The sequence below is a fragment of the Rhea pennata genome, chromosome 1 (assembly GCF_028389875.1).
Source record: "Rhea pennata isolate bPtePen1 chromosome 1, bPtePen1.pri, whole genome shotgun sequence".
Taxonomy (NCBI): domain Eukaryota; kingdom Metazoa; phylum Chordata; class Aves; order Rheiformes; family Rheidae; genus Rhea; species Rhea pennata.
The window spans coordinates 204,196,129-204,214,797 of record NC_084663.1 but is presented as its reverse complement, the minus strand read 5'-3'; the positions used below and the strand labels follow the sequence as shown (position 1 = coordinate 204,214,797).

Sequence of the window (18,669 nt, the reverse complement as noted above, 5' to 3'; positions counted from 1 at the left end):
ATGGACTAGCCTGGGCATAAGGGCAACAGGCGTAACCACTCTCTCCTGAGGGAGCATCTCTGCAATGTGCTATGCAGCCTTGCTTTGCTCAACATAACTGCTTGGAAGTAGCAGCACTGCACAAAAAGCAAAATTAGGATACTCCTTTCCCTTGTGCATCCTGTTACTGCTACTTTCTCCAGGGGAGTTTAATGTGAGCAAACAGATGTCTACAGGGTAGCCATCTGCTTCTGAAGCAGTTGTCTGGCTGCCTTCACATCCAGGACAGACAAAGAAGCATCTTTAGGGCATGAGTCTCTTGACCTATTTTAGATATACGGTTGTACTGGTGAGTACAATTGTGTCCTATTTTCCACACTTGAGTATGAGGGTGCCCTGACTGTCTGGCTCACTGCTTGTCACATGCACTGCAGATGTTGAAGTGAGGAGACATCAATCCCACCATCCAGAAGTGTGCAGCTTTGCTGGGATAGGGAGTGCTCAGCCTGCACTGAGATGCCAGCATCTCTACACCTCTCCTAAGAGGAAATTGCAGCTGAAGTAGGGCAGGCTGCCAGTGGGGAAGAGGGGGTGTATCTAAGACTGGTGCAAGGAGCATGAACACAGGCCCTGAGCACCTGAGCCACTGTGGCTAGAAAGAGGTATTAGATTGCACTGGAGCAGTATCTTCCACAGGCATCCTTACTTCTTTGGGGTAATGGCAAGAAAGATGAGAAAGTCCCTTCTCTTCCTCCTGCCTCCAGAGATAAGAGGCAAGAGGAAGGACTGAGCCCTTCCTTGTGGGTAGAAGGGCGGAAGGGAGATTTCTCCTTCTGCTTTAGGTGTGAGTGGTGGTGGAGGGAACAGGCCTGTGCGCTTCTCCCAGCAGTCCCTGCTTCCTGGTGGGGGGAAACATGGTCCTAGCCAAGAGAGGACCCAAAACCAGGGAGGTTGCTTGCTGAAAGGGTGGGGCCAGTGGGGCCACTCAGCAGCTTTTCTACATCAGAGTCACTCATGGCCTCTGAAGAACAGCATCCAGGAAGAGCAGGCCTTGCTTTGGGGCAGTGTGCAGCACACAGATGCCAGGCAAAGGAGCAGGAGCAGTTTGCAGGTGAGTGACAGGGGTAGCACTAGCAAGGTAGGGAGGGCAGGCAGAGTCAAGGCAGTGGGGCAGAGGTGCGGGGAAAGCATTGCTACCAGCAGCCGTGTGCTTGGCCACTCTCCTGCAGGCGATGAGTCCAGCCCGTTTCCAACTCAGGGCAAAGTAGCTGCAGTGGTCCCGGAGCACAGCAGGCAGTTTCACCCTTGCACGTCAAGCAGTGTTGAAGCAGTTAAGGTGTAGAGAGCCTCTTTCTGCTTGCTACAGCTGAAAATAGCACAGCCAGCCTGTGAACGCAGGACATCTGTCCATTCAAAGTGTCTTCCTCCCTCTGCCACCCCTTCCCACTTGGTTCATGGGGTGAGGAAGGGCCACCCACTTGGAAATGAAGGGAAGGACAGCTAGAGAGGAAGGCCTCTCAAGGAGCAAGAAATCCCTGCCTCTGAGCTAGCCGGCTAAAAATAGCCCAGCAGGGTTGAATACTTGTGTGAAGTAACCGGCAACTCAATGCTGGTTGCTGGAATTTCTTTAGGCTGAAGAGAAACATAATGCCAGATGGCCACGGAGGGAAGGAGGAGAAGCCCTTTGCGTGCTTTCTGGCATCTCTTTGGGGCCTTGGCTGGGGGGGGGGGGGGGGGGAGAGAGAGAGAGAGATTTCTTCAGGACATGATTCAGGGCAGGACATGGGCTAGAGGATTCCTCTCTGGGTGCCCAGCTGTCTGCTTTAGCCATAAGAGGATCCTAGGGCACTGGGGAGCTGTTTTAAACTCCAGGTAGGTGTGAATGAGGTGATGTGAATATCCATAAATTAAAATCTGAGCCAGAAAGAAGAAGTCCTCAGCAGAAAACAGAAGGAGAGAAAAGATATCAGGTCTGTCTAAGGCAACTTGCCAATTACGCTTCATATTATTGGTAAATGGCTTGAAGATGGTTATTAAAACCTTAGGTTATGTCGTACAGGAATGGCACATGCACCTCATCACTGCAGCATGGTTTAGGAAGTTTTAAGTAACTTGCTGTGCTACAAGACTATATTAACCATTTCACCAGAAGCTAAAATACTTATGTGCAATTTGCTAACCCTTGCTGGTAAAGAAACCATTACTTCAATCAATAGAAAACCCCTTAGCTTTCTCACAAAGAAGGAGACCGAGCTCCCAGAAGCTGTCAGATGCACGTTCTCCTCACCCCCTCCCAAAATAGCACCGTGACTTCAATTTACTCAGAAAAACAAGCAGTTGACTAAGCAGGCATTAATTATACAATTCATATTAAAAAAAAAGACACTTGAGATAATTTTGATTGATTTACTTGGCAGAGTTTTGATAGCTACTGAAAAACATACTATTCATGTTTAGGTGAAAAATAAATGGAGTCAAATAAGTGTCACTGCATAGTACTAGGAGGTATATACAGCCACATGTAAAAATGCATAAACACAAACATTTCTGTACAGCAACTTTTCCTTTCAGTCTGTATAGAGAAACACTGGTTTATAATATGAGGAAAATATAAAGCAGACATACATGCAACAAGGACTTGACAGTTACATAGGTCCCACCTGCCTCCCAAGAGTTACGATAATAATAACAATAATAATAATAATAATAATAGCCTTTTTCAGGGAAAAAATTTGAAACCTGGAATGTTTTCATGTTGAGGTTTCCATAGAACTTCAGATTTTAAACATATCTGAAGTTAATTTAAAGGCTTGATTCAAAGCCCTATGAAGGCAATGGATAGACTCCATTGGTTTCAGTGAGCTTGGGTCAGGCCCAACTATTTAACAGCAATCCCATTTTGCCCACCCCAAAATCCAAAGTTGAAGTCTGCAGATAAAAATAAACAATCATATCATACAAAATTTTGTATATAGAATACAAAAGGTAACCATTGACTTTTTGTATAAAATACAACTTTTGATAGTATATTTATTTCACATATGTATAAATATAACCCAAATAATATGATTTTTATTATTCCTACCAAAATATTATTACTTTTTTGTTTTTTACAAAAGTTTACAAAACAAATAATTCTTTATATTTACAACCCAATACTGCGAAGAGTGCCCGGTCAATGATGAAAAATAGACTATAAGGGTAGTGCACTTAGCCATTGCAACAGAAAGAGAAAACAAGACAATAACTTTGTTAAGATACAAGTGTACTGAAGAAATGATACTGGATTCAAGTTTTGATTGCAAGAGTCTTTCACAAGCTCGCAATTTCAAATGCATCAGGTATATCTTTACAGGGCTGCAGATGGCCTCTACCTTGTTGCATTTACTTGAAACAATTCATTTATGATCCTAGTGATGGCACTTACAGCCCAGTGTCTTGTCCACTGCAGGCTGAGGCCAATGGAACAAAGCTCAGCATTGAATCCAGTAGTGACTGGTATCCTGAAGTCTTGGGACCAGCTCCTCAGCTGAACAATTTTTTACATCATTTGAGGATCTAGACACTCAGAAACGATCTGGTCTTAGTACAGAAAACAGCAGTGGCTTTTTCAATGGCCCATGAGAGTAGCTGCTGAAGTTACCAGACTTCAACGTTCATTGCTTGTGATGAGACCAACTAAGCCTCAGCCTTAGTAACACAGCAGTTGTCTGTTCATGCAAGAGCTTAGGCAATCATTGCTGACCTGCTCATGGACTGGGTGTGCCTGTGTTTGTAAGACAGAAGAGCTGATCTTCCCTTTATTTTAAACTCATGTAGCTACTATTTCAGTCTAGTTTTGCACAATTTATAGGGGAATCATTTGTTAGGCTGCTTCTGTATCATTCCAAACTTAGATGGGTGGCCAGTGACCTGTTCCACAAAGCTGTTTAAAGACTTGGAAAATTTTTCCTCCATTGGTACTGGCATATCAAAAGGGACATGTACTCCAGTCTAAACTGGGGAGAAAAGAGAGCTTTCTGGGCAGCTGAGCCACCATGTTACACACCGCTGGAGTGTGCAACAATGTTAGTTGGCACAGAAGGGACTCTTCTGTGGGCTTTCTCATCCCTCATATGAAAAACATTTCTGGGAATGAACAGCACCATGGATCCAGCCTGCCTCAATTGGCAGAGCTAGTCAAATACACATGCTACACCTTTCCTGTAGGTGATGGTGCTTGTGTGTGTTTCTTAGAGCATCAGGAAAAACTGTGCCCACAAGAAATGACAGGGTGAAATGACTGGAAAAGCCTTATTAAAAAGTCTCTTGAGAAATAGGTCAGATAAGTACAGAGGCTATTGTCAAGTAATCTCATTCCACTGCCACTAACACGGATGAATAAAGCACTTCCTACCGGGTAGAGCAATGCCTCTTGGCGTTGAGGCATGTGAAAGTAAGCTTTGTATTCCTTTGCCACATCTAGTCTCAGCTAATTCAGAGGAGGTTGTGAAACATGTCTCACCACATCATTTTAATGAACAGCATTTTCATTTGACTTGCAAGATCTGCTCCCATCTGTGAATGCTCCTGTCAGACTCACTGTGGAACTGCTTTATAGTGACATAGGACCACCTTCTAGTAGCCTTACTGACTAAGTCTATATGAGTAAATTTAATATGGTCAAGACTATTCTCTGGCATGGAATGACCTGTATCCTTATTATTCTGTTCTGTTAGCCTCTAAGGCAAATTGGCTGCAAATGATCTATGGGAACAGTCCTTGGCCCAGGTAAACTCCTTAGCCACACACACAAATGTTCAAGACAATGTTATCTGAGCTGTCCTCAAAGCCAGAACAGGTGACTGAGTTCCAGTGCTTAGGAATGTTCCCAGAAATTATTTCATTTACAAGTGCAGATGTGGCTGAGTGGAGCCTCCTACTGCAAGTAACCCAGGTGATTACGACTGATCTGTCAAGCATGCTGCGGCAGTACTCCCATACTCCATCTGAAGGAGGCTGTGGAGATCTGGACCATCATCAGACTTCTTTCAACTCCCCACTATGGCAAGGGAAAGCAATGGAAAGGGGGGTGGAACTAAAATGCTCTGCAGTCAAAATGGAAGTCTCTCTCCAGACAAAGATGTGCTAATATTTCTGCAAGGATTAACCTGTTTGATAGCACAGGACCAAGATGAACTATCTGACATTTGCAATGGGTTAAGATGAAAATGGGGTAGTTATTTTGGCTTAGCTGAGTTGCTTCATGTATTTGCCCTCCTCTAAGCTGGCCTGGGAAAGTAGTCTGTGAGGGCCAAATTTGGAGCACCTTTCTCATTCAAATTGTCCTTTAAAGTCACTGGAGTCCCTTGGCAAGGTGGCAAAGTGGGGCTCCCAAGCTTTGGAATAGTTCATCTCCTGCTTCCCTCAATGACCACAGTGATTGTGCTGCTGACAAGAAAGTAGTGTCCTCTGTCACTCGTGGCAAGCATTGACAAAAGGCAAAAAGCAAAAACTAGAGCACACTGAGTTACACACTGGATGTCTGTCACTGAATTTATTTTCTTCTTTTCTTGGATAGGACCACTTACCTTCCTGTGTGCTATAAAATCAAGAGGATTTAAAACAAAAACAACAGAGAAGCAAATGAGAGTTTGTACTACATACAAGTAAACAGTTTTTGTAATAAATTGAGATTTACACAGGGCCTGATGCTGTCAGGACTGAGTCCCAAGGTAGTCAAGGGCTATGAACTGAAGAGCTCTTGACCACTTAAGTTGCTATTTGCACTGAGAGAAATGATGTTTCACAACCCATACCACTGTCTGGGTCTTGAGTATGTGGGAAGCTGTATACCTTTTCACACAGCACTTGTGAATTGCGTTTACAACGTGCTGGGCACCAGTGTGGGGAACAGACCCTTCACTCGTTCTCACTCCTTTGTGACAGGTATGAATGTCACTGACGTTATTGTTTCCCTGGGGGAGACTTCAATTTTATTCCTAGAGCAACTCTTCAAATGGGGCGATAGCTCTATGGAGTATTTTAAAGGACAGCCCAATTACTAGAGTGTACTTTGATAAAGCAGACTGTTGGCAGCTAATGAGAAAGCTAATGTCCTTACTGCCTCTTTATCTGTTTCACCCTTGGTACTGTCACTTATGAGTGGTTCCCCAAAATTTCATCAAGGTTGATGTCTTTCATCCAGTCATCATTACCAGGTTCTGTTTTCAGTAAAGAATCTATAAAGTCTGAGTCACTGTTGAGCGCAGGTCCTATACTGTCACCTTGCTGGTTCAGAAAGTCAAACCCTAAGTCATTACCATGGTCAGTTCCTTGGTAAGCCCGAGAGTTTTGGTTGGTAGATGTGAAACTGGTTGATGGCAGAGAGGATGGAGGTGTCATACTTGTCCCTGGCTGATTCAAGGTAGGCACAGTCTGTCCTCTTAGCTGGTTAGGTCTTATGCTTAGACCTCGCAGTGAACCAGCAGATTGTCCATTTAGAGTCTGGTGCATTTGGTTTAGAGGAGGCCTCATTTGAAGTCCTGCTGTTAATTGATTAGGCGGTGCCAATGCACGCTGAGGAAAATGCTGGTTGCCTATGGTGCGTTGCAAAGACTGGTTAGAATATGGAGTGCCTGTGGGGAAACGGACCCCCGTGGGTTTCAGTGTGTCCTGCTGCTTCACTGCAGCTTCTTGTGGGGCCCAGTTCTGAGCAGTGGCAGTAGCCGTGATCATCACGTTGGCCGGTCTTTGTGTGGGGATACCTGTGGCTCCATGGTTCAAGGTTGGTCTTACTTGCTGTGTGTTGACCACTGACCCAGTTCCAAAAGCTGCTACATTGTTTCCCTGTGTCATGGTTTGCTGTCGAGATATCATGGGGTTATTCTGACTGGGCAGGACTTGATTTTGGTTTCTGTGTGGCTGCATTTGGTTCATTCCTGAAGTGACATTGTACGTGCTCGGTTGGTTGCAAGGAGGGTTCCCATAGCAGCCCATACTCCGAGCTGCGGGAACAGAAGGCATTCGCGTCCCAGCGGGGGTGGACATGAAGCTAGAGCTCTGGGGCATGATGCTATGAGTAGAAATAGGATTTGATAAGGACATGTTGGAGCTCATACTCACAGCAGGTGAACCTCCTGGAAAAGAGAAAACAATACAAACTGTTAAAACAAGCATGAGCACATCTTGCTAACATTTTCCTAAAAGTGTGGGCAAAACTGCGAAATAGACTTTCAGCAAAGGTACTGACACATTTCAGGAATTCCCCGAGGAATTCTCTGGCTGAGAATAGCCACAGGAGCTATTCTGAGAAGGTATAGCTACCTACAGCCCTGGAGCTTTGCTATTTCCTGTGTATCAACTACTAGCAATTGTTGGACATGGGAACTGCCGTTGTTTGATCCTTCTTATGTACAACAAATCTAGGCTGAATTTGGCTACCTTTGATTTCATCATGAAATCTTACTGTGTATTAGCCTGTCTGATTATTTTTACCAGTTGGTCCATCATCAGTTTCTAGTTACTATACAAGTATTTAAAGACTGTCTCTGAAAACACTGATCTCAGTTTATGGCATTTTTTTCCAGTCCTTCAATCATTCTTATAGCTCTTTTTAAAACTTGCCCAATTTTCAGCATTTGATTTAAAGGCTGTACACCACAACCAGCCACAGTACTTAAGTAGCTGTTGCACAATTCCAGTATGGATGTAAATCAAGCTCTTTTTTCTTGTTCAGCATTCCCCATCTCAGACTGTATTTGTCCTTTTGGTCATAATCATACACCCTGTTTGCAGTGATATCTGGAGACCTGTCAGCTGTTTCTCTATGTGCCATGTTAATTGTGTCACTCTGTCTGCTTAATCAAAAGATGCAGTATGAAGTCAGATGCCTTGAAGTCCATTACCTGAACAACTACTACCTTTACCAGCAAAAGGTGTGATTTCATTAAAAAAAATACTATACTATTCTGAAGAGGTGTATTTTCCATCGGCTCCTTTGTCTGACATTAATTATAGTCCCTTCCTTCATTCTTTTATCAATGCCCTTATTAATCACAGTGTAACAGCTCCCAGGTACTTATGCTGAACTCTGTATTCGATCACTAGGGCTGTAATTATCTGTTTGCTTTTTAAATCTTTGTCATGGCATTAACTTTCTTCCTTGGATTTTCAAGACTAAATAAAAACTGATCTTAACAATTTGGAGAACTTCTAAGCCTGTTCTTCGAAAACTTTCGAACACAAATCATGCACATACATATTTAAAAAGTCTATGTTTAGTAAAAGCTGTTTAATATAATATTCCCGTTGGAATTCACCATAGTGATCACATAAATCCTTTAGCTCTTCCCCCAGACTGAAACTGAAGAAAAAATAATGTATATTTCTGCATTTTCTGCATTATTTTTTATACATTTGCTATTCCCATTCAGCAATGGATGTGTAGGATTCCTTTGAATCTAAAGTACTTAAAAATAGTCTCCTCTCAGTTTATTATTAACCCTGAGAGTGACCCCCCCCAACCAGAATTGCTTATTCCAAATCAGTTAGACATAGGTGCCTAAATGAAGAAACTGGTCTTATCCTGGAAGACAAGTTCATCCAGAAAATGGCTCCAATCAGGAGACACTTAACTATAAACGATCTAGTGAGGCTACCCTAATTTAAGCATCTAAATTCAGTTCTGGAGTTGGGCAGTCCCTGGGACAAGAGGTGCTCTGGGGACCCCACCTGGTTTTACCCCTGGAAGTGCAATAGGATTCTCATCCATGTGGTAGGCTAGGAGATACCTTGCTGTATTTAGCTTTGGAAAGGAAAATCAGTGCTAAGCAGACAACTCAGGAGTAACCTCATCTTTGGCTTTGCTAGTAGGTTGTGTGCTGCTATTGTTTTTTTTTTTTTTTTTTTTTTTTTTTTTTTTTTTTTTTGAAATACTGTAACATCTTTTCATGGGGGCAAGGAAGATTGGGGCCCTGAATCTCTGCTCATTCATGCCATTACTGAAATGGAAGGGCACCCCAGAAATCAGCGGCATTTCAAAAGACCTGTAACATCAGTCTGGAGGAGAACTTGTTCTCTCTTTCCAGCTGAACTAAAACACCCATAATATATTTGTGGAAACACTTCACTTGCTGCTGGGATGAAGCCACTCCCAGGATGACCCTGCCAAGCGTTGAGCAGCCCAGCAGGCTAACATCTCACTACTTGTGCAAATGACACACTCTTTAAAGAGCGCAATTGGTCAGGACGTGTGTTGTACATATTGTGCAAAAGACAAAGTTTTCTCTTTCTTTGTACTGCTATTTTTATCCTTTTATTTTTAACACAAATATTTTCCATTCTGATTTCTTCCAGATGGGAAGAAATTTCTTCCACAGCAGTGCTGTGTAAAGCAGCTGGACACCCCAGGCTATGGCGATTCTGAGAAATGCCTTTACTGCCCGATCCACCTGCCATTGTCTTAAGGGCTTATTGCTGCTACATGGCACTGTAGGGTAAAGCACACAGGAATAAATTTTTTAACCATATGTCTCCAGGCCCCCATGGTATTTTATTTAACTTTTTTTCTCTTCTTCCATGACCTGAACAGAGCTATTCCCAGAAAAAAGGAACAGATTCCCTGCTGTTGTTCCCTTATGCAAGAGTTTCCTAATCACTCCATCTGGTAGCTTTGCTGCTAGCTTCCAGCACTGCCCTTTCTCCCAGGCTAGCCTGAAAAGCTGCCCTTCTCCCTGAGTTTTCTCTCAGTGGGGGCTTGAGATTTGAATGGACAAGTAATGCCAACACTATGTGTTTCAATCCCAGGAGATGCAACTCCAAATACCATGAGACTGGCAAAGAGTCCATCAGATTTAGAATATCAACAAGAGCAACATAATAATGGTGATCTACTTGGTTTGGAGCCTGTCACAGATGTGGCTGTAGTCACGTTTCCATCCTCTCTCTCAGGCTAGAAATGCATTGTTCTTAAGTAAAAGCCAAGAATTTCAGTTAATCACTTGATTCTAGGAATCAACCTTTAAACAACACACCAATTTCCCAGAGTTTCCAGAGTTGTCAAAACATATATTCTAATTAGCACAGGAGGTACCAAGCCAGCAAACTGGACTTTCTGTCCTCTAGCATTGCCCTCAGCACTTGTTATGAAACTGGCATCAGTAATACTTGTGCAAACTTACTGAAGATGATGAACACTCTCACTGCTAGAGCTTTTAAATGGCAAAGCAGTATGCCAACACATATTGCCCAAGAAGCTGAGCCCTCCACTTCCACACGTACGCAGGCACAAGCTGTTGCTGCCAAGGTCAACAGGTTGGGCAGAGGAGTGGTGTATGAGCAAGCTGCATTTTGGAACCCATTGGAAACATAGTAGAAGCTGGAAAAGATTTGCTACAAAGGGTAAGGGAGTAGGAAAGACTCAGATCCTTGGATGAGGCAGCTAGGAAAAAACAAACAAACCCCAATATTTTTTTTTTCTCACTGTGTTGCATACCAAAATCTCTGGAAGGCAAAGGATCCTTTTTATATTTAAGTATACAGATACTTTTCAGTATAAAGAACTTTCTTTTTTTCCCATTTGCTGCATCCCTCCCTTTTCCTCAACATCTTTTGCTTACTCTATTTTTGCTCTCAGAGCAGCTTGCCAGCTGCTCCAGCAAGGCGAACAGCATGAAAAACCAAATAGGCAACTCTGCGCTCCCCAAACTGAGCTCTACAAGGGGAGTTCAAACTCTCTGGAGCTCAAACACAGAGCTTGTCCTAAAGTGTTGGGAATTATCTGCCCTAGGCAGTTCTGGCCTAAACCAGGGACTTTTCCCGCACTGATTACTCCATTGAAATGCTTCTTACAGAGCTGCACTGAAGCCGCGAAAAACAGACTGAAAGTTCAGGGTCACAGTGGCTGCCCATGATGATATTTTACAGGCTACATAACAATCGGGATGAGGGTCCTCATGCTGTACAGCACACACAAGCTGCCATCTGAAAGGAGGGATGTTTCTCATCTCAGTCTCTGAAGCAACAGGTACCATGTATGTACATGTGAGAAACATCTGGATGGAGAGAGGTTGCATGTTCAAGGGGACACCTCTGTATCAAGCATTTGGATGCACATCTGTCCCAGGCAGCACTAATGGGAGGGTGTCACCCCCTCCTTCTCCATGGTAACTTGGTACCTGGGAGGTGCAGTATCAGCCTGGAAGAACCATCAGCTAGTTCCTCAGATCAGATATCAACGCTTTTCAGTAGTGGCGGGCAGTAATGTAAACAGCACAGGAGAGCAGCAGCCAGCAGTGACTGCCAGATGAAGGAGGAGAACCCCAAGGTCCTTTGGGAGTGTTTCCAAGAAAACATTCTGTTTCTTCCTTCTACCGTTATTTACACAAGCAAAAGGTTCCCAAGACAGCATGCAAGCATTTTATAATCACTTCAAAGTGAATTTTACTTAAAATCCCTCTGCACTAATTTAAGTGGATGCACAGAAAATCAGACCCCCCCCTTATTAGCACATGCATGGCTCTTATGGAAGGTCTTCCAACTGGAAGAAAGGAATGCAGTTTCATTTAGGACATAGACACTTACCAGAATATTGGTTTGCTTGTTGCATGTTGACCACATTCCTTCTTTGGTCTTTATAATCTGGTGGTGGTCGTGTCAAGTGTCTGTTTAGCTGATCTTGTGGTGTAATTTTGTCCTAGAGGATTACAGTAGAAATATATTAATTCACTTTTCTTTAATTCTTTCCTGGTCCTGTGTTTTATCTGCACCTTGCTTTTCTAAGAATGTACAGAGCTGAAGTGTTCTTTCTTTTTACCCAGTCTGGTCCACAGGAGAAGACTTCAGTGGAATCTGTGAATCTGCACCATTACCCACTGAAGCCCGTATGGGAATCTTCTGGTTATATTGTGTTGGAGTCTAGTCTAACTTTCTTTAAAATCACTGAGAGCTTGATCAATCCCTAAGAATATTGCTCATGTGTATACTGCAGTAGAAAGTGTGCTCTTGTGTTTATGCTGTCTGGCTTGCTAATCTATCAGGCAGAGGGGGCTGATCGCTCCTCATGCCTCCCTCCCTTTCTCTGCAGCCACATTTGCTTTCAGAGGAAGACAGGGAACACAAATGTATAGCAAATATCCAGGTACAATCCTAACACACAGCTGGGATGCGACTTGGAAAGTAAGGTTCAGGCCTGCAAGGCCTGCAAGGTCCAGGCCTGCAAGGTCCACACCTGCCCTTGGCTGTGTTAATAATTCATCACCCATTTCACTCATGTTAGCTTGTCATCGTGTCAATGTGCACAGCTGGCAAAGGTGATTTCAACTACATATGCTTTGTTCCTGCCCTCCCCATCTCCTTCCTCTCTCCTTCCTCCTACAATGGAGGAGCTGCCCCCAAAGGGTTTAATAATGACTGTGCTGGTCCTGTTGTTTTAAATGCCACTCACTGTTGTCTTGTACATCCACATACATGTACATGTATGTTGTCTTTCCTGCTACACTGGAAGTGCAAGATCTTGGGGGAGAGGGCAGCGGGGAAAGAGAACTGAGAAAGATAGCTACTAAAAGGACACATCTATGGTAAAGAAAAGACAGAAATTCAAGTCCTTGAATAAAATCTAACAGCCTTGTCTTCATGAAAATCTTGAAATTGAAGTCACTGGAGTCAGTGACAAATGTCTCATCAGCATCAGTGTGGAGTGAAACTTCCCCTCTTCCTGGAATTACACAGAATCACAGAATGGCTAAGGTTGGAAGGGACCTCTGGAGATCATCCAGTTCAACCCCCCCCACTCAAGAAGGGTCACCTATAGCATGTTAGACAGGATCACATCCAGGTGAGTTTTGAATGTCTCCAGAGAAGGAGATTTCACAACCTCTCTGGGCAACCTCGTCCAGTGCTCTATTGCTCTCACAGGAAAGAAGTTTTTCCTTATATTCAGGCAGAACTTGCTGTGTTTCAGTTTGTGCCCATTGCCTCTTGTCCTGTCACATGGGACAACTGAAAGGAGTTTGTCCCCATCCCCTTGACACCCTCCCTTCAGATATTTATAGACATTGATAAGATCCCCCTCAAGCTTCTCCTCCAGGCTAAACAGGCCCAGCTTTCACAGCCGTTCCTCATAGGGCAGATGCTCGAGTCTTCTACTCATCTTTGTAGCCCTATGCTGGACTCCCTCCAGTAGTGTCATGTCTCTCTTGTCCTGGGGAGCCCAGAACTGGACGCACTACTCAAGATGTGGCCTCAGCAGGGCTGAGCATAGCGGCAGGATCACCTCCCTCGACCTGCTGACGACACTCTTCCTAATGCACCCCAGGATACCATTGGCCTTCTTGGCTACAAGGGCATATTGTTGGCTCATGGTTAACTTGTTGTCCACCAGCACTCCCAGGTCCTTCCTCTGCAGAGCTGCTTTCCAGCAGGTCAGCCCCCAGCCTATACTGGTGCATGAGGTTATTCCTCCCTAGGTGCAGGATCCTGCACTTGCCTTTGTTGAACCTCATGAGAACCTTTCTGCTCAATCCTCCAGCCTGTCCAGGTCTCTCTGAATGGCAGCAGAACCCTTGAGTGTGTCAGCCACTTCTCCCAGCTTGGTATCATTGACAAACCTGCTGAGGAGGCACTCTGTCCCCTCATCCAGGTCATTGATGAGTAAGCTGAACAGGATGGGACCCAGTACCGAGTCCTGGGGAACTCCACTAGCTACAGGTCTCCAACCAGACTGCACACCACTGAGGACAACCCTCTGAGCTCTGCCCTTCAACCAGTTCTCAATCCACCTCACTGTCCACTCATCTAGCCCACACTTGCTGAGCTTGCTATGAGGATGTTATGGGATGCAGTGTCAAAAGCTTTGCTGAAGTCAGGGAGGCTGACACTGTGACTTTAGGTGCCTGGTGTGTTACTCTTCACCATAAGCAGTGACTGTTCAGGATGCATGGCCCATAGCAGGAATGTGTGTGCAAGGGTTTGATTGCTTCAGCCCTGGTGTACAGGTGCCCCTCAGAATTGTGCTTGCTGTTGCACAAGTTGTCTTTAACATCATATAAGAGGAATCTGCTCTTTGCAGTCCTAGCAACACCAGTACAGAACCAGGAGCCAGGGCATTATCATCATCCATGCCTGTGTCCAGGTGGTCCCTGTAGCTTCCCAGCGCTTGCCTTGGCAGCAATGATGGACCTAAATAGAGCTGATGGATCTACATAGAGCCAATGGACCTTTGCAGGGCAATGGACCTACACAGGGCTGCTGGACCTGTGCATGGCCAGTGCACTATGTAGATTCAATGGAACTATACAAGGCCAGTGGACCTACACAGAGCCCAGGGACTTATGTATAGCTCCTGGACCTATGCAGGGCCAATGGACCTATGCAGAGCTGACGGATCTACGCTTTGGTCAAGTAGCTGCCCCTAGGAGCTGGGGGACAGTGGCAGGTTAAATGCTCTCCTCACTCTTCTCCTAGTGTAAGCGAAGCCAGAGGTGAGCAGAAGACATTGCTGGGGGGTTGTTGAAAGTGCCCAGGGTAAGTTGAAGAGAATGGTAAACAATCAAGGGGCAAACTTTAAAAAGGCCCAGAATTCAGACTATCAATGAATTAAGGTGGGGAGCTACGTTGCATTTATACAGTAGCCCCTTCACACTATTCTGGCAGTGTGTACCATCCTTGATGTGGATGTAAATTACAAATATATTAATTTTAAGGAGTTTTGTACGACTCGCTGTGTCCTGTACTGCCAGGATGGCATACTAGCTCTTCAGTGTCAAAAAAGAATCATTCTTTGGCTGTTATCTGAAGTTCTTTTCTTTTTTTTTTTTTTTTCCCTGAGGAGCGCTTCGAAACACTGTGAGAACAGCCTTTCTTGTGGTATTTAAGGATTTCCATAATGCATTCTGGGAGTGAGTGAGTCTGATTAAGATTTATATAAGGCTCATTTTAACGTACCACCCAACCTGAGCCCTTGTGAAGAAGAAAAGCAAGTTGGCTCCCAGAAATCCCTGCAACACCTTCTTTGTATACATTTTGTATATATACGTATATGCATTTTTTTACAACTGCAGCCAGGCTTCTTTGTGTGTGTGTGTATATATATACATATATACATATATACATATATATACATATATATATACACACACACACAGAGAAAATGAAAACAAATACAGTCTCCTCAAAAATACTTCTTCTATAGCACTGTTTTAATTTCTAGTTAACTCTTACTTATTTTAGTAAGAGCTGTATGAACAGTTAACTTTTTGTTCTGCTAAATATTCTGACAGAAAACTCTAGCACTTACAGCTGACTTGAAACTTGAGTTTTCCTTTTCATAAATGAAAAAGTCAGTAAAAATTTCCCTTATAGGACAAATTAAATCCTGAATTTCAAACTCAAGATTTTAATTTTTTTTGAGTGTAAATAAATTTCTAAACAAAAAGATATTCGCCATAAAATATGGAATCATTTTATTTCTAAAATATCCACATGAAACCATTAATCTATTTCAACTTTAGCGTTGTTCTTTACTTACTGAATGTTGCAATATTTATGAATTTAATTTTTTACTGAAAAAATGAAATCTTGGTTTCAAAATGTCACCACCTTTACCTTCAGTTTTCCCAAAGTATTCATGTCTGAATCTGCACTCCTCCATTCCTTCTACACCTGCAACTCTTACACCTCCACAGAGTGGATGGGAAGTTGGAGAGTCTGGCCTGTTTGTTAGTAGATTTAGGTTCTGGATGCTTCTGCCTGGTTGGCATATGGATCTGTAGGTAAGTAAGTCCCATGCCTGGATGCTTGGTCCCACGCAAGAAAGTTCATCTGTTGCAAGCTGTCCTATTAGTCATTCTCTTTCTCCTCTGGCTCGAAGTGCGTTTTTAGGGCAAGACACCTCCAAGCGAGAAGTGGATTTAGTCCTGTGGGACAGTCAGCACAGCCTTGTATGTTGTCCTGAGAGAGATGTAGGCTGAGCTAAGTAAGCCATAGGCGCAGGGTCTGCTCTCATTACAGTCTGGGGGGGGTGAAGTCTCCTCTGTCTTTCTCCAGTATCCTCTGTGCAACCCAGCCCTAGTCACTGCATGGCTCCTCTGCCTGCCCCAAGGGCATGCCAAACACAGCTCTTCTACTTGGACTACTCTCTCCTCCATTTTGGCAAGCAAATCTACTAAAAAACTGTGAGAAAGTGGGTGCAGAGAGCATGTGCTACAGCTCTGGGTGGCTGGGGCTCCTGATGGCACTGGCCATGGGTGATGGGCCGTGAAGCACCTTCAGCTGACACAGTTCATGCAGTACCAATGACAATGCCAGCTTATGGGAATAAGGGCAGGGGTTCTCACATTTGTAACTTCCAAGAAGATCCCAAATATCCCCCAGGTCTCATAAGATGACAAGAAACTCTAAACTGCTCTCTCAAATGCCAAGGAAGAAAGAATAACTAGCTGCAAATATCTGGAAATGCATAAAGTTGAAGAGAGAAAAGAAAGCTTATATAGGATCCTAGCCAAGCACACACATTTGTGTTTAACACTAAAATCTATGTACTTGATCCTTGTTTACACGCAGGCACTTTATACCATGCTACCTATATTGCAGAGCCTGGAAGTCAGCTTTCCTCCGCGGTCAAAATAGTGCGGCAAAGTAGCGTAGCAGTGTACCTTAACTTACTTAAAAGGAACACCACTGAAAACAATCATGTGCCTAGAATTAAGCATACGCGTTGCTAGACCATTCTCGTAACAAAACCACAGTAGCTCAGTTACCTGACTTTTTTCATGTAAACTGAACAAGATTTCAAGAGGGCTTAACAAAGTGCTGAAAAATATAAGGAATACTGTAGAAGGTCTAGGCATTGCCAAAATGACCTGGAAGTTTGTCCTGGCTTTCCTTTCTATTGTTTTTATGAAAATCATGTAAAATATGGAATTAGAAAACTTACTGCTTCTGCCAACATCTGTTGCTGTAGAAGGAGTTGTTTTTGCTCCATCATTTGCCGTTGCAGGGCCTGTTTCTTTTCCATCAGTTGCTGATTCAACATCGATTGCTGGGATGAGTTCATGTAACCACTTCCAGTGTTTGGATTTGAGCAAGAACTGGAACTTGGAGTGGGGCCAGCTCCCTGGCCTACCACAGAGTGTTGATCCTGAAAGAGAAGAAATGGCTCGTGAAGGATGAAAATAATAATAAGCATCAAGTAAATAACCCTTTTTATGCAATTAGCTCAAAGATAAGACATAGGACACAGACTCCTAGGACAAGTGACTAATACAAAGGCCTTGGTAAAATAAGAAGAGGATTGAGCAACTTTATCACTTATGGAAGAATTTTAAACTTGCTAGGTGGTTGCAGTGGAAAACCTCAGTGTTGTACCAGGAGCTTGGGAAATGTTAAAGGAAGTAACTGAGCTGTCCTTTCTTTCAGGAAACTTCCATTAGGTTGTAGGGCAGCCTGTTTGACCATAGAGCAATAAACTCTGCCTCTGTTGGTTCTTACCATCTGGTGGGCAGCAACCAGAATTTTTTATAGACTCATTCCTAGCAGTGACATCTATTGTTAGAAAATACAGAACTGGTAATTTGTTACTTTCCAGTGGAGTGAGTGGTGTCATTTTCATTTGGCCTCCTTCACCTCCCTCACAAGAGCAATTTCTGAGAGATGTGGTATGCTCTAGAGTTGCAAATAGGCTTAGAGCATAGCAACTTCTTTGGTAATGCAAATGTGCAACTGGCTAGGACTTTGAAGTGGGCTTTTGGGTGCTGCCTGGTTCTTGGTATCTGCCTACATCTGCTTCCTCTTTACAGTGTGCAGCTTCGTGAGCAAGGGATGACAAAAAGTCAGCTCAGGAGGCAGTGAGGAAAGACTTGGGAACGCCAGGCCATGAGCTACAAGATGAAGATGAATGTGGGTTGACAATATGCTGTTCATTTCTTTCACCCAGGATTTCTCTTGGCAACAATGTGTTTTACATCTATTTGTTCCACCAGGGTTTAGTACTTGGACCTCTACCAAAGGAGGGAAAGAACTTTCTTAGTCCCTCTGTTACCACACAAAAATGCTCAAACTATTTTCAGTCACTTCATAGTCAGGTATTCCTTAGCTGTACAGCTGTAAGGAAAATAGAATAAAATGGAGACTTCATAACAGTTGTGAGAAACAACGGTTTTTTGAGTGCACTTCATTGCAATTCACTCTAGCAACCAAACCACTTAAGTTTGCATGATCTAATATCCAGCAACAGGTTTGCTCTACAACACAGAAATCCAAAAAAAAAATTGCTGTTGATGCTCCATGTTTTGCAGTAAGTTAGATGTAGTTCCAGGGTTTGGTCTACTAATTAAGTAAGGCTCGGCCTCATGGCCTTGGCCTCCCATGTCATCCAGGGAAAAAAGGACCGACCAACAATAAAATAAGGACTGGCAAAGCCAACCCTCAATCCCTGAAAATCAACTAACCCTCACCACTTTGAAAACTCAAGGAAGGTCATTTTTGCGTCTTAGCTTTTGCTTACTGCATTCAGCACCGAAATACGCCCCCCCCCTCACTAAAAAACATAAAAACTTGAAACTAATCCAACTTATCTTTACACCATCTGTCATGGAAGGAACATGCTGATTGTTATGGTTATTTCTGTTTTAAAATAATTCTGTGGCTTTTAGTTCGGGCCACATGAATGCATAGCTAGCTAGATAAGGTATTTGACATCTCTTCGTGAAATAA

The 18,669-nt window shown here is 43.6% G+C and overlaps 1 protein-coding gene across 1 annotated transcript in view; it reads right to left on the bottom strand.

Annotated features, from left to right (window-relative positions):
* Positions 1–2,371: 2,371 nt before the first annotated feature.
* Positions 2,372–18,669, bottom strand: part of MAML2 (mastermind like transcriptional coactivator 2) — a 227,017-nt gene continuing 210,719 nt past the window's right edge. The window contains exons 3-5 of the mRNA XM_062567306.1: positions 16,892–17,095; positions 11,542–11,653; positions 2,372–7,097 (exon numbers count right to left, since the gene is read on the bottom strand). Of these exons, the coding sequence (XP_062423290.1) occupies positions 6,118–7,097; positions 11,542–11,653; positions 16,892–17,095 (1,296 nt within the window). The 3' untranslated portion in view covers positions 2,372–6,117. The remainder of the gene's footprint in view (positions 7,098–11,541; positions 11,654–16,891; positions 17,096–18,669) is intronic.